The sequence below is a fragment of the Harpia harpyja genome, chromosome 19 (assembly GCF_026419915.1).
Source record: "Harpia harpyja isolate bHarHar1 chromosome 19, bHarHar1 primary haplotype, whole genome shotgun sequence".
Lineage (NCBI taxonomy): Eukaryota > Metazoa > Chordata > Aves > Accipitriformes > Accipitridae > Harpia > Harpia harpyja.
Genome location: NC_068958.1, coordinates 5,340,278 through 5,354,755, shown reverse-complemented (window position 1 = coordinate 5,354,755; position 14,478 = coordinate 5,340,278). Strand labels below are relative to the sequence as shown.

Below are 14,478 nucleotides of genomic sequence, written 5' to 3'. Positions count from 1 at the left end.
AAGCATGAGCCCAGACACTTACTAAGCTGGTGTACTGTAACTTAATATACAGTATCCGGTTCATGTGCTCATCTCTTACTTAAATACAGCATTTCAACTTCCAAAAAAAAAAACCCAAAAAACCCCAAACCCACAAGCAATTATTTTTCCATCTTCAAATCAGGTTTTGCAAGAACCACTACAGCTAAGGGGACAGTTGGTTTGCACAAAGGGGCTTAAAAAAATACATGAAAGTTTTACATGTGCATTCAAGAGAGGGCTGCTTCCACATTTCAGCACTGAACTATCACACACCTGGCTGCTCTGTCCTCCTGTCTCACCTTCCCCAAGCCGGCTCTCTAAGGAGGCGCTAAGCACAAAAGGAGACTTAAAAAGAAATGAAAAGTTTTCTTTGTCCTCTTAAGGAAACATTTAATGATTGCCGTTACCCCACTTTCAACCTGGAGTGCCTGTTCTTTATTCTCTGGGCAGGTGCTGAGAGATGAGGCTTTAGTGAGCAGACTGATTAAAAACAAGTATCGGATGTTTGGAGACAATGTGTAATACGACAACCAACACTCATGGCATCACGTGAGAAATATAATTAAAAAGATTGCTCTGTGACTATGCTGTTGTAATTTCAAGCCTTGCATTTTACAATTAAAAACCATTTGTCTTCTAAATGGCAGGGTAGATTCTGCTTTCTGCTTTGTCAGTGTGAAATCAAAAGCAATTCTCTGTAAGTTAACAGCACTACCTTGAATTTATACTAGTGGAGACTGAATTTGAATCTATATTCACTTTCTCTAAACTATCCTATAAATACTAATATATCTTCTCTCTCTGTTTATTTTTTTTTTTTTTTTAGCACACACAGAGAAAGTTGATTAGAAACAAGTTTCACAGGCAAGAACAATTGTTGCACGTCACAACTTTGGCTATTTCTGCAGGGTCTTAACTTTCCAGATGCTCCCGGATTTGAAATCTGGAGCTTGAGCCGTGACAAACCTGTGCAAAGTCTGCCCACTTTCCTTGAGCTGCAATTATATGATCCACGTGCAAATGAGCTTTCAAATCACTCTCAGACCATTTGTTCTAACACCTCCACATCCCCCAACCCCACGTGTCCTGTGCATAAACTACCTACTGTATCTTGAGCTTGTCTGTACTATAATAGGATGAAGACTTGGGGAGGAGGAACGCTGTCTAAAAGAGGTTCGTAACAAGTGAAAAAGTAGCTCTAACAGAGTAGCAACATCATAGGAACAGAGAGAGGCATTGTTGCAGGCCAAGTAATCCTATGACACGCTACTGTCAGTCATAGCTTGACACCCTGCTGGGCCAGCAAGACATCAAAGCCCACCCCATACCATCTTACATGCTCTTTATCGGCTAATCAGGCTATTCTTCCTGAAATAAAGCTCCGTTAAATCCCCTGCTCACAGGGGCATTCCCATCCTGTTGCCCATCTGCTGGTGAGGGTCAGCTGAAGCAGGAGGCAGATCAGTGGCCTGTCCCTGGTGGCTTCTCAAAGCAGGACAATGCGGTCTCCAACTTTTTATTTTAAAATCCCTTCCCCTTGCATTTTTTTTTTTCCCCAAGATATGTACATGTGCAAGAGATGTCACCAGCCCAGGAACAATTATGGGGATTAGTGCTTTAATTGCCTGGCTAACGTTTGCTAATGGAGTTTACAGCAACAACTACGTGGAAAGTCGCAACTGATACAGATAAAATAAAAAAGATTTTCCTCCTTTGGACTATTGCAGTGATTTTACTGGCAAGCCAGAGGTTCGTATCCTGCCGTTGTGCTAGGGAAGACAGCGAGCCCTTAACATTGTAATCTCAAAAGGAAGGATTATTTATCCTGTGGAACCAACTCAAAGTAGCTAGGATCAGACGTACTGAGCACCTTCAGCTCCACTTCAAGCACAAAAGATGATTCAGGGCTCTGCTCCTCCAGAAGCATCAGGGAGCATCAAATTCCTTACACAGGAAAGGAGTACCCAGGAACGGTCCTGTCCACACAGCAGAGCAGGCAAGCAGAGGCACAAGTCTGTAGAATGATCATTTCTACCAACAGATCTGCCTTTTGATTTGGGCTTGTACTTCTGTAACTACAGTCGATCGTATAATTAATAACTAAAAAAATACACTGCAGTCCTCCCCTTTCCTTCAGGTACTAAGCTAATGTCTTCTTAGGGAGAATAAGTAGTCCAAGCTGCAGCTGACCATTCTGAGAGGACGGACACATTTTGTCCCATGGCAAATCTGACAGCCAGAAAACTACTGGTGGAACTGCAGGAGAAAGCCTACAAAAGACTGCCTGTCTAGTGTAGAAAGGGTGATAAAAAAAGGCCAGAGGAGGCCACAGAAGGCCTTTAAAGACAGTAAGACACATACTTTGCTCCTGATACAGTGGTATTTGTCAAGGCCAGGAAGGAAGAGACTATCTTGCGAGATAAATCAACACTCATATAGCCTTGCTCATAATGCGCAAGACAGTCAACTTCAAATTTGAGAAGTGAAAAATATTCATTTCTCTGCTATTTCCTTGACGCTTTTATCGTCCCATGCCCTACACTAACAGCAAGTACTTATGAGCACAGCTGTACCTGTGAGAGCATTTCCCTAGACAGGGATGAGGACAAAGAGTTGCTACTGCAGTTGATCCTGAGCCAGGGATCATAGCTCTCTGTAGGACCATGCAACTGGGAGTGGGGATGTGAATGGAAAAAATCTGGCAGCTTCTACTATGGAGGTGCTTGGCCATGACAACAGGACTGCTGGTGGAGCTCTAGCAACCAAGACCTGCACAAAAATGAGAACTACTCCAATATATGGGAAGTCTCATGCTTTGCCCTGGAACACTGCCTGTACCTTTCCTCATCCTTCAAGGTAGCTCTTAAGTGAAGTATAAATAAATAAAAGTCAGACTGTTTCTGCTCATAAGACTCATAGAAAACGGTGTTTTTCAAGTGCTCTGAAAATGGAAAAACTGCAGGAAAACCCAGGCTGGTCTCTATAGGTGCATCTCCACACTTAGCAGCTTCCTTCAAGAAAAAGCATCTTTATCAGAAGTCAAACTACAAAGCGAGCTGCTTGGTTTTGTTTTGTTTGTTGTTTTTTGTTTTTTTTAAACTGAATTCCCACTTAAATGGTTCAAGCAAGTTGGTTTAATAAATGTAATTTTTAGGCCCTCTAAAGCCATTAGAAAAAGGGGAATGAAACAACAGCTCAGAGAGCAATGCAACCTAAGCCAATGGCATGATTTAGCCTCTTGGGACCAATCACATGTGACCTGCCCATGGCAGGGGGGTTGGACTAGATGATCTTTGAAGGCCCCTTCCAACCCAAACCATTCTATGATTCTATGATTCTATGATTCCTGGAGCAAGCACAACAACCTTGAGGAGCAAAGCACACCATAGCTTGTCATGTGGTGTTCCTTGGCTCAGGAGCATCAAGTTGGCCTACCTTTTTGGTCTTGGTTTGGTTTTCTTCTTTGAGCCTGCAGCTGGAAGAGCAGTCAGGTTCTGGGGGGCATCTCTCAGACCAAAGCTCTTGGCCACATGACCCAGGTGGAGAGATTTGATGTGGAAGATGTGCTTGAGGTTCCTGGGATAGGTGGTATAGGCACAAAGGAAAGACTGCATTGCTGAGGGGGGGAAAAAAAAAAGTCAATTCTGTTTACTACTGCATTTTTTTATATATATATATACTTAAAGATTCAGCTGTTCCAGCTGAAAGGACATTGGTCTTGTCCTTTGGGACACCTTCTGGTCAGCAGCTGGTAGAAAAGGTTGGCATGTTAAAAATCTGTGAAGGTTGTATAGTACAAGTACAATCCCAAAAGGAGAAGGTAGGTGGTGGAGAAGCTTTAGGAACTGAAACAAAGCTACATTAAGTTGCATTAGGTTTGCCTCTTGCAAGGATGCCCTTTCTGCCAGAAAGGGTGATGTTTGTAGCACATCTCACAAGAAGAGTCATTGACATCAAATGGTAGCAGATAAGGGGAGAGAGGGAACAGAGATACAGGGATGAACAGAGGGAAAGAGAAGCATGGAGATGACATAGGAAGACTCCTCCGGTATTACAGTCCCAGTAGTCCATGCATTTTTCACCAGTTACTAGCTAGTCCCTTATAAATATCTGAGAGCCAGATGGATTTCCTGACTCATCATCACACTGAGAACAGAGCTCACCTTCTCAAAAGGGAAAAATAATAGAATTGTGTGCAAATTTCCCTTCACATCTTTATATTCCTGTAATGCCCTTCCCTCAGGGCTCATTGCTCTAAAGACGATCATCCACTAATATGAACACTACCACTGCTGTTCCATGTACCTGTAACATTAACTACACCCAGGTTGTCCTCTCTGCTATGGGGAATACAGGGACTTTTAGAAAGAAAACTCTACAGCTCAGAAAATGCCTCCCTTCAATCCCCTGCTGCTCCTCTGCTTGCTAAACCTCCTGTGTCCCCCCAGCCCTCACTCCAACCACCACCTACATCTTTCCCTCCCTCTCAACCCCTGACAGCAGCAAGCTCTAAACTCTAACCTCTCCTGCCCTTGCCTGTTGAGCCACTGGACCAGCAAGTTTGCCCACAGCTTATGTCTAATCTCTTGGCAGCAGCCAGAGATTGGAGTTTATGAACAGTAATAAAAATGTCATTTTAGCAGATCAGCTCCTGGAAGGACCCAGGGAATCCATCAAAGCTCTGTTTACTGAGTAAAGCGAACTCCTTTTCCCAATCGATGAGAAGAAAAGATTGAGTTTTTTGCACCTTCTTCCCAATTTCACAACGCTACTCTTTTAGAGGCATCTGAGCATCAAGAGACCTGTGTTTTCCCCAAAAGATAATGCTAAATTCCAAATACCCCATCTGGGTGTCTCATTTGAAGGCCATCCTTCTGAGGGCTTACAAACCATCTCAAATACTCTCAAAAACCCTATTCTGCTGCTTTTTTTCATAAAGTTATTGGTCAAATTCACCTGCTATGAGAAGGTGTAATTCTTCAAAGGGAAGAATATGAACTTGCTCCCGCTCCGAATTTGGTCCCGTTGGAGCCAATATAGCTGTCTTTCTCGCAGCATTTGAAATGGTTGATACTAAAGATCCTGTTATTATGAAGGTTGAGCTCACCTCCCACAGTTCTCCAGATAGGAGAGGCTGCTGGTACTAACTCCCCAGATGAGAGTTAGAGAATCAAAGTGTCAAAGACACCCCTCTTCCCAAAGTCCTGACAGACAACTGTCAGATTCAGTCCCAAGCTGAGCATGCAAAACCAGGGAGAGCTGCAAGACACTAACCCAAAGCTGAACTAACAGACCTGCTGTACCAGCAGGTCGAAACCACAGTTCATGCAACTGTCTTACCTCTCAGGAGCTCAGAGCTGCTAATGTTCATTACAGCACCCATGAGATTTAAATGAAGGCCTTTGTGAGTGTGATTCTTTTTTAAATCTTTACTATCAGGTCTTTAAACCTCTCAGTGTTGCCAGAGTCATGTTTTCCAGATTTTATGTGCAATTACAGTGGCCAGATATTAAAAGCTTTTTTTTTTTTTAAAGTTGTAATTTTTTTATAATTTTGTGATCAAAGAGAGTGAGCTTTATGAAAACAACTAAAAAAGACTGATAACAGTGCTGGTCAGGCCTTAATTCACATAAAGGGTACCTCATCTTAACACCACAGAAGCAAACTGCTTGAGCTATTACAGTTTTTGCAAGACCAACAAGAGTCTAAGGCAACGTGTACTGGCCTGGGATGGGATTCAGACTTACACTCATGTAAGAGAGTGGATTTAGATTGGTCCTTTGCACCTGTGCATCCCCACTTTTCTATAGGAAATGCTAGGGTGGAAAGTCAAAGGAAAAAAAAGAGCGCTACATATGATGGAGATTAGGTAAGTTGGTTTGTTGGGGGTTTTTTGTTTGTTTTTTTTAAACAGGGGACAAGAGGGTAATGAGATATGAAAGTGAGACAGGTGACATAACCTGTTCACCATGCTCTCAGCTGGCAGCCAGTTCCCAGTGCTGGCCCCAGAGCACAGCCTCAGCCGCATGGCTGGATAAACCGGTGGAGGCATTTTGCCAATGTACAGAGCATGTGGGAACAGGAAGGAAGAATGCACCAAAACCGCCATGGATTCAAGCACTGTGCCACAGCAGTGGGCTCCTGTAACTCTGCTGACCCTCTCAACACACGAGTGCTGAGGACAGAAAGAATGAGGCAAAATGCTCAACTATTGGCTATAAAATGGGGAGACACAGAGGAGAAAAGCAGGGTTTGCTTCCTTACCCTTTCTGTAACCCCAGTGGCACGAAGGATCAGAGTGTCCTGAGCTCCATGTGCCCCCACAGCTCCAAAACAGAGTACTTATCACCATGCAACCCTTCAGATGAGAGTCCTCCATTTCCCAAAAGGGGCTCCACATTTCATGAGATTCATCTTTCAGGTAGCAGGGCCCAGCCATACCCCTCCTCCCACCCATCTCACTGCTGATCAGTCAATCAAGTTTGAAGGGCAGCACCTTCACTGAACCATTTGATTTGAGTTTGGAAAACACGGGACGGAGAGGCAGAAGGGGTGGGCAGGGAGCCACTCGCCTTTTGAAAGCAGGCTGCAGCGAGAACACTGCTTATTAACATTGACTAGGTCAGAAAATGGGGAAAAAGAGAAAAAGAGAGAGAAACAAATGCATCTCTGGCACAGTTTCCAATTGATTGTCTGCCATGAAAGCAAAAGCCAGCTGCCATGTTAATTATTCATGATGCCTGGCGCAGAGGGGAGGAAGAGGGGGCTTATGGAAGCCACTCAGCAGTGGAAAATTTGCATATGTAGATAGCAGAGTAGGAAAAAGAGGTGGAGTGTTCCTGTACAAGATAAATGGGATGCACAACATTTCAGCATTTCCTGATATATTTTCTGTACTTCTTGTCTGTGGCTAAAAGTTATTAGTGCTGAGGTCAGCAACAAGTGTGCGTGGAGTGGGATGGGGTAGGGTATGTGTGTGCACACAGTGACACGTGCTGTATAGAGAGAATTTCTAAGTGTGGCTGGAGCCATTCAGTTATTCTCCCTGTCACAGTCATTTCAGGTTAGAAGTTCACATGGGGTATAAGGAATTCCAGGGGAGCTACAAGAAGCTAATTCATGCAGAATCAAGGATTTGATGACATTAGTTACATGCTTTGATATTGTGGACTTAAAAGTGCAGCTATAGAAGTAATTACACCAGTCAAGTAGCACAACACACCTGGAAATGGGTGCAAGCAAGCCACTTGTATAGCAAGCCTCTAACATTTTCGCTGTAGGAGAAAGGTATTTTGAAACCCTGAGAAAAAAAAAAAAAAATCAGCACTGCAACTGTTGGGTTGGTGAGAATCAGTACAGTGACGTGCAGTGGCAGGGGGTAGAGCAGAGTGAAACAGTAGGATTTCAAATACCTTACCCATCAGTACAGCCATGCATCATTAAAAGCATGTAGAATAATGTTGGATAAGCAGGTTATTATAGTAGGAGCTCTAGTTGTTCTATGTCATCACCTAACAAGTTCGTAGAACATTCAGAAAAGAACAGCACCTTTGACCTCTTGAACAATCACTTCTCATGATTCCAAACAATTTTAATGCTGAACTTAACTTCTATCTTGAGAACAGCCTTCCCTTATCCAGTTTCTATGATGACACTGTACAGCTCAAAGGCCAATTTCCCCATTTGGTTTTGGACCCCTTAGTATGTGACTTATGTAAGTTTAGCACATATGGTACACTTCTACGCACATGCATACAGCAGGTATATATAACAGTAAACAGAAATGATGTAGACCATTAAAATTCATCTAATCAGGATCCCTTCATCCAAACCTAACTGGAAACGCTGCAGAACTGAAATCAACAGGAATTCCACGCAAGCTTAGACAGCAGGATTTGATTCAGATCAAAGTGACAAATGAAGTGAAAAAGAAAACAATCAGGAAGGGAGACGTGGGAAGAGGAGACTCAAAAAAAGGGGAAAGGCTCTAGTCCTATATATTGTGAACAAGAGTGGTTTAGTCTCTTGCATTTTGTGGACTTGTCTCAATATTTAATAACCAAATTCCAAGTAATTGTCAAGGACCTTTGGGGCCTGACTTCCCACATTGCCTTTACAACAGTTATTCAGTTTCCAGGTGCACCCAGATCAGCCTTACTGGGCAACAGCACAGTACATAGAAGAGGGGTGCCTACATTGCACCACCTTTTTGGCTCCTCTCAGGAGACTGCTTAGTGTTTCTTTTCCTACCACATCCCTGGCAAGTTTTTAATCTTTCCCCCAAATCCAACTTCCTCTGGATTTTCCAAACTGAGAAGCAGAAGGGAAGAGTTTCTTGTACTGCTCAGTGACCAATGCTGTGCATTTTGCTTGGCAAAGATGGGAGATCAAATCCCAGATTTGCACCTCGCTACAATTATTGTTAAATCCATCCCAGTTTTTCCTCTTCCTGCTTTTTTGAGTAGTTGCCCTCTCTTTTTTCTCCCATCCCACACAACAACCTCCAGACTAAGATCCTTGCCTGTTAAGAGTTGCTCCCAAGGCATCCTGTCTTACAGGCTTCAAATTCATCCCTGGTGTAAACTGAAAGCATCTAATGGGTACAGCACCAGGACGTGGTTAAGCAGGTCACCCATGACCTTCCCAGCATAAGACACATAATCTATTCGCTCATGCGATTGGGTCAGAGCCCTTGGATGTGAATCCTATCGAAAGCCAAGATTAAACCTCATTTGCACGTAATATGGGAATGCAAGAAATTAACATTTAATATCATCACAAAGCCTTCTGGGCCCATCTCAACCCCCTACAGAGCCCAACGGCCCCAAAATGTTTCTTCCAGGCCTTTTCCCTGAAGCTCTCCCCCAGAAGAAAACCTTGGCAGCTTATACGAACCCTTCTGGAATAAACTGAAAAGAAATGCACTGACCTTTCTTTGCCCACCGGACAGTCCCCTCGCTGGAGTGAACATAATTTTCAAATTTTGTCTGCAAGACTGTGGCCCGCTCCCGGACTTCCTGAGGGTCCGTGCCACAGGATTTCTACAAGGGCGGTGGGAGGATTAGAGGAAAGAGAGAATTTGAGTCAGGAATAATGAAGCAGTTTACAATAGATTTAATAACAGTAAAATCACACAGTAACCACCCAGGGGCCAACAAAGGTAATCCTCTCAATATTACTAGAGAAAAAAAATATAGATAAAGATGTTAAAGTCAAAGCAGCAAGTGAGCGCTGTGTGGTGAGGAGAGCAAATCAGTTTTAGTTCTGTGTTTTCTAACATCTATCATATCTTCTTCCCTCGCCTTTTTTTTTTTTCTTTTCTTTCCCTCCTCCCCCCCTGCCCCCGATTCAACAGGCCAGATGCCACTGCTTGTCTCTATTGGAGTTATTTGGAATAACTCCCCCCAGACTCTGTGCTAACAGTTTTAGACTGGTGTTGCAAGTTCCCCTGTACAGTTCCCCAAAACACCTGGCCTGTTCTTGGCAGTCATGGGGCAGGAGATCTACATTCACCCCCAAGCTCCAGAGAATGGACCAAATTCAGTTCCTGTGAACAAAGCCAACTAAATGAACTTCTCAATATTGATGCCTACATGAAGTTTTCTCACTGTGAACAAGTTATACTTAACTGGAACTGCCATCACGTGGTTCCTCTAGAATAAGACAAGTCCCTTGCACCAAAGGCATGACAGAAGAAACTTCCTCAGACCAAAAGGGCAATTTTGCATGTGCTCAAGCTTTCCCAGAATCAGACTGTAGGATGCAGTTCAGGAAACGGAAAACAAACATTCCTGGGAGCAAGCTGTTACTGGGAGGAGAAGAGAGGCTGTCTCTCTTTCTAAAGTACCCAGGCAGAGAAAGGAAATGCGGACAAGAAAACAAGAGAATTTTTGATGGAAAGTTGACAGCAAAGTGCAAAGCCAAGCATCCATGGATGTGAACCTCTCCCAAGAAGGGACTACAGTTCTCAAAAGCTACTCAGACAGGAACCAGCATCCAAGTCCAAGTGCCAGATCCAAGGCAGTAACTTGATACTGGTCAAGCCCCTCATCTGACCAGGGCTGACTGAAAACAAACATCCAGCTCCACGATTCTGTACTAGGCCTGTGCCAAGGCAACAATCCTGTTGTTCCTCCCCAGTAGACTTGCATGCTAATGCTGCAAAACGCTCCCTCCCTCGCAGCTGTGAGCACCACCTCTGCACTGCTGCCAGTCCAGGGGAACCATACCACACTGACACTGTGAACCTCAGTGATCATGGAAGGCAGGCAATGCTGCTGGCACCCTACACAAAATGTTTTGCTGACCCAGACCTGCCACTCTATAACCTAACAGCAAATCTGCCCACAGACAGACCTTGAATGTAGTCTGAATTCCCTGCACAGTGCCCTCTTTTGAACTCAGGATCCCACAGCTTCCAGCCACTGGGTTATTCTTCAACGAAGCAAACGCACATGGGGACCAGAGCTCCTGCTCACTCACTACCTGGACTAACTGTCCATCCGCATTTCCAAAGGCAACAGGGGGTATTTTACAGCTACATGAAGAGTCTCCCAGATTTCTGGTCTCTGCTGTCTGCCTCCCAATCCACTCGAGAAAGACTCAAAACACAGCTCGTTTCACAGACGCCTTTTAGTTTGACTTAGCGTGTGCCTATTAATCAGTTGAGACAGTCTGCAGTCGAGGGGCCTCTGTAAAGGTTTAATAAACTACAAGTGGTGCTGCCTCCCCAAAGTGGACACTCATTGCTGTGACTAACAAGTTTCCATTGACGTGAAACATAAAACTTTCTTGCCCCGCCTGCTCCTCCTAGCCCCCATCACTTTTCTTTTGTTAAGCCTCCTGGCAGCACAAAGTGTCACCTTCCCAGCGTTTTTTAATATGAATGTGAAATTAGTGAGGCTTGCCCTTTCCCCTGGCGGACAGAATCCTCTGTTATTAAAAAGTAAAGCACTTTAATAATGAAAACTTTTTCTCTTTTTCCTGTGTTTTAACTGTTTAAAATTAATGAGAAGGGCATAACGGTTGTCAAAGCGATATTGAAAGCCGGGTAGCCAGGACCGAATAAGCACGAAAATCCCTCCAGAGTGTTAAATAAACAGTGCTTCAGCCCCCTCTGAATCCCTCTGTTGGTTATTGTATACATTCTGTAACAGCACTCAGAATAGATCTGAGCACCGGGGAGGCAGAAAGGTTTCAGAATTCCAATAAAGGCCTCAAATTAAAGACAGCCTGGTGCGAATTCCAGGAGAAAATTAAAGAGACCTCAAGCTTAAGTGACAGGTGACTTGCTTCTGTGTCACAACTGTCAGGGGATTTAGTGATAATATGGCAATATATTACAAAGGACTTTTCTTATTCCCCCCTTTAGGTTTCAAAATGAGGCATCTCTTCTTCCTGGTGCTGGGGGGGGGGCACGGGGAAGGGAAGAGAAAAAAATGAGGGATAAAAAACCTAGGTGCATAATTTCCAAAGTGTGAGGTCAGTCCAAGAGAAATAAATGTAAAAAAGCAAATGGCAGGAAACATAATGTACTCTGAAAACAGCTTCTCCCCTCCTCCCATCTCCACCTTGTCTTTTATCCCCTTCAGTCCCTTGAGACAGATCTCATTTTAAAATTGCCCCCTAATGGGCATGAAAAAAAATCTGTGTTTGATTCCTGCCTTCCAGGGAGGTTCATCTAAAAAAAAAAAAAATATATATATATATACACACACACACACAATATTAATAAAAAAGTAAATCTAAATTTAAAACTGACTCAGAGCCAAACTGTGAAAATAGAATGTGCACACTATATGAGTGTCTGGACAGATCAAATAAAATAGTGCTACTGGAAGTGCACTGGAAGCCATCCTGTATGCTTTACTCACACAAGCAAGCTTTAATCCTGCTTGTATCCTGGTTCGCGTGAACAGGACAATTAATTTGAGACCTTACACATTTTTCCAAGACCCAAAAGATGAAAGCCTACCCAAGAGGTTTGCTTGATCTACTCTCCATCTAGATGAATTTGTTACATCTGTTAAGTAAGAAGCATTATTACCCTTATGGAGAATAGTGGGATGGGAGAACTTTTTCTACCTTGTGTTTGCTTAAAGCCTATTCTTGCAGATCACTAACAACTAGCATAATGACTGTGATCAATAACAATATCTATAAGCTAAAAGAAGAAATGGGCCTGGATGCAATGTTATTTAACTGGTTTGAGACATCAGGGTACTCCCACAAACACCAACTACACCAGGAAAAGACATACTTATTTCTTTCAGAAGAAGGAAACTTACGATTATAAAGACTGCAGCTTTTAGGTTTGAGAGGTTGGGAATAAGTACTGAAAGCTTCTGATTTCATTAAGAGAATATGTTAATGGGAGAAGGAATTGAAACACCATAAAACTAGACAGAGGTAGAAAAGTTCTTTACTAACACAGTTAAAAAAAAAAAAAAAAAAAAAAAAAAAAAGGGGGGGGGGGACAGGAAAAAAAGCACCAAAAAGCCAGGCTGTAACATCTCCTGCTTCCATTAGACTTCAAAACAAAATGAAGGATTTTGTTTTAATAACAACTTTTTACTAACCTCCACACACCTTCTCTAGAACTCACCAAGTCCCCCTGCCCCCCTCCATAAAAGTTGAAAGACCAAATTTATTCTCTTTGTAGGCAGGTGAACATTCACACACCCAGACATAGCCACATATATATTTTATATACCTAAATATAAAATATACATTTTACAGGCACTTCAGCTTGCTCCCTGGCTACACACAGAAGCCCCAAAAATACATGTTCCAACGTGGTGCTTATAATGGACTTCAGTTGAGGCAATGAGAACCGAAGAGCATTATAATGAGGTTCCTGTGTGCATGACTCAATGCATGAAGAGCTGATGAGCAAAGCTAACACTCTCCAATGGCAACATCACAAATGGATCAGGTTCAGCTCCTCCTAACGAGACCTCAATCACTCTCTGTCCTATACAATGTCCCATTGCATTCCCAGCTTATTGTACTGTCTTTATGGCAAACTTAAAGAATTTAAGAGAGATTAACCCTCCTGATAACTTGGAAACATGCCCCTGCAGCTTCTGAGAAAGCAATGCAGACCACTTACAGAGCCTCTGATAGCAATAAAATACAAAGCTAACAAACAGAATGAATCCTTGACTGCATTTAATATATTTTTCAAGTAATTCCTGAAGAAGCCTATTTGATATTGACAGAACTACGGTAATTTTCATCCCCATTAAATGATACAGATTTTTTTTTTCCATAAAGAGAAACTCTATTTCTCAGTCCCAATCCTTTCAGTTTCTGAGTCACACAAAAATAGGTTATTCTGTATTTATAAGTTCCTGCAGCAGATTCAGACCATCCTACAGCCAGAGTGGATATATCTCAGCTCCAGTGAAGTCAACAGCAAAATCCCATTCACTTTGATGGCAGAGGGAAGAGAGGAATTCAATCCCACCTTTGACTGCAAGCGAAAGGAACCAGCTCCTTCTGTACATGTACTCATGTATAGCACCTGGCATGGCAGGGCAAGCCCAGACAGCACTGCTGAGCAAAAACCAGAGTAATAGCTACTTTCAAATATGGTTTGGTTTTATATGTTGTTTGAAGGAAAGGGAGAAAGACAAAAGAAGAGTATTTAGAATATTCTGTGCTTAGATGTGTAGAATATTTTACAGTTTGAAAGCATGGTAGAAATACCAATTTGATCAGTCCTGGTAGCAGACAGACTTGTTAGCTTTTTATTGCTGTTCCAAAGGCAAGGATACAAAGACACTGAGATGTTTAGGTGAGAATTTTCCAAATGGATCAATGATTTTTGAACCTATGCAAGTACTGGGCTCTGACATTGAACAACATTCAGCAGGCATTTTCTCCTGCCACTTTTCAAAAGCCAAATGATAATTTCCTAGAAAGAACATGTTCTCTTTTTTTCCCCACTTTCCATGAAATAACATTTGTTCTCAAGCCCAGAAGAGGTAATATTCTGTCTCATGTCAGCAACAAATTTGAAGTGCAATTTCTGCATAAACGTAATTGTTGAAAAACTCTCCAAAGGAACACAAAGTTACCTGCCTATAAGCACATTCAGGAAAAAAGGAAAATATTTATACACAGAAGAACTATTTAAAATAATTTCTGCATTAATAAAGTACAACTAAACTTTTACATATTTGTTGAATGAATTAAGAGGTCATATCCTAGGCACGTTACAGACATTTAAAATATAGGCATTACAGGCTGATTTCAGTGAAAAACTGCAGTAGTGGGAAAGAGCTTTAAATAGAGCTGTATCTCAGATGAGCCACAGATCTGGCTTTCTGCGAAATATAGGGCATGTAGGAAAACTGAACATCTTTCAAAAGCATGTTTACCAAGAACACCACAGTTCATAACAGTCATCTGCAGGAAACAAGAAGGCTCATACATGGTATAACAGAAAGAACG

The 14,478-nt window shown here is 42.6% G+C and overlaps 1 protein-coding gene across 4 annotated transcripts in view; it reads right to left on the bottom strand.

Moving 5' to 3' along the window:
- Window positions 1-14,478, bottom strand: part of DDX31 (DEAD-box helicase 31) — a 50,755-nt gene that overhangs the window by 7,434 nt on the left and 28,843 nt on the right. For 3 of the 4 annotated variants that reach the window (XM_052815933.1, XM_052815935.1, XM_052815934.1), the window contains 2 exons: window positions 8,951-9,062; window positions 3,457-3,637 (listed from right to left, as the gene is read on the bottom strand). In XM_052815933.1, the coding sequence (XP_052671893.1) occupies window positions 3,457-3,637; window positions 8,951-9,062 (293 nt within the window). The remainder of the gene's footprint in view (window positions 1-3,456; window positions 3,638-8,950; window positions 9,063-14,478) is intronic. The other variant, XM_052815936.1, reaches the window with a different exon arrangement.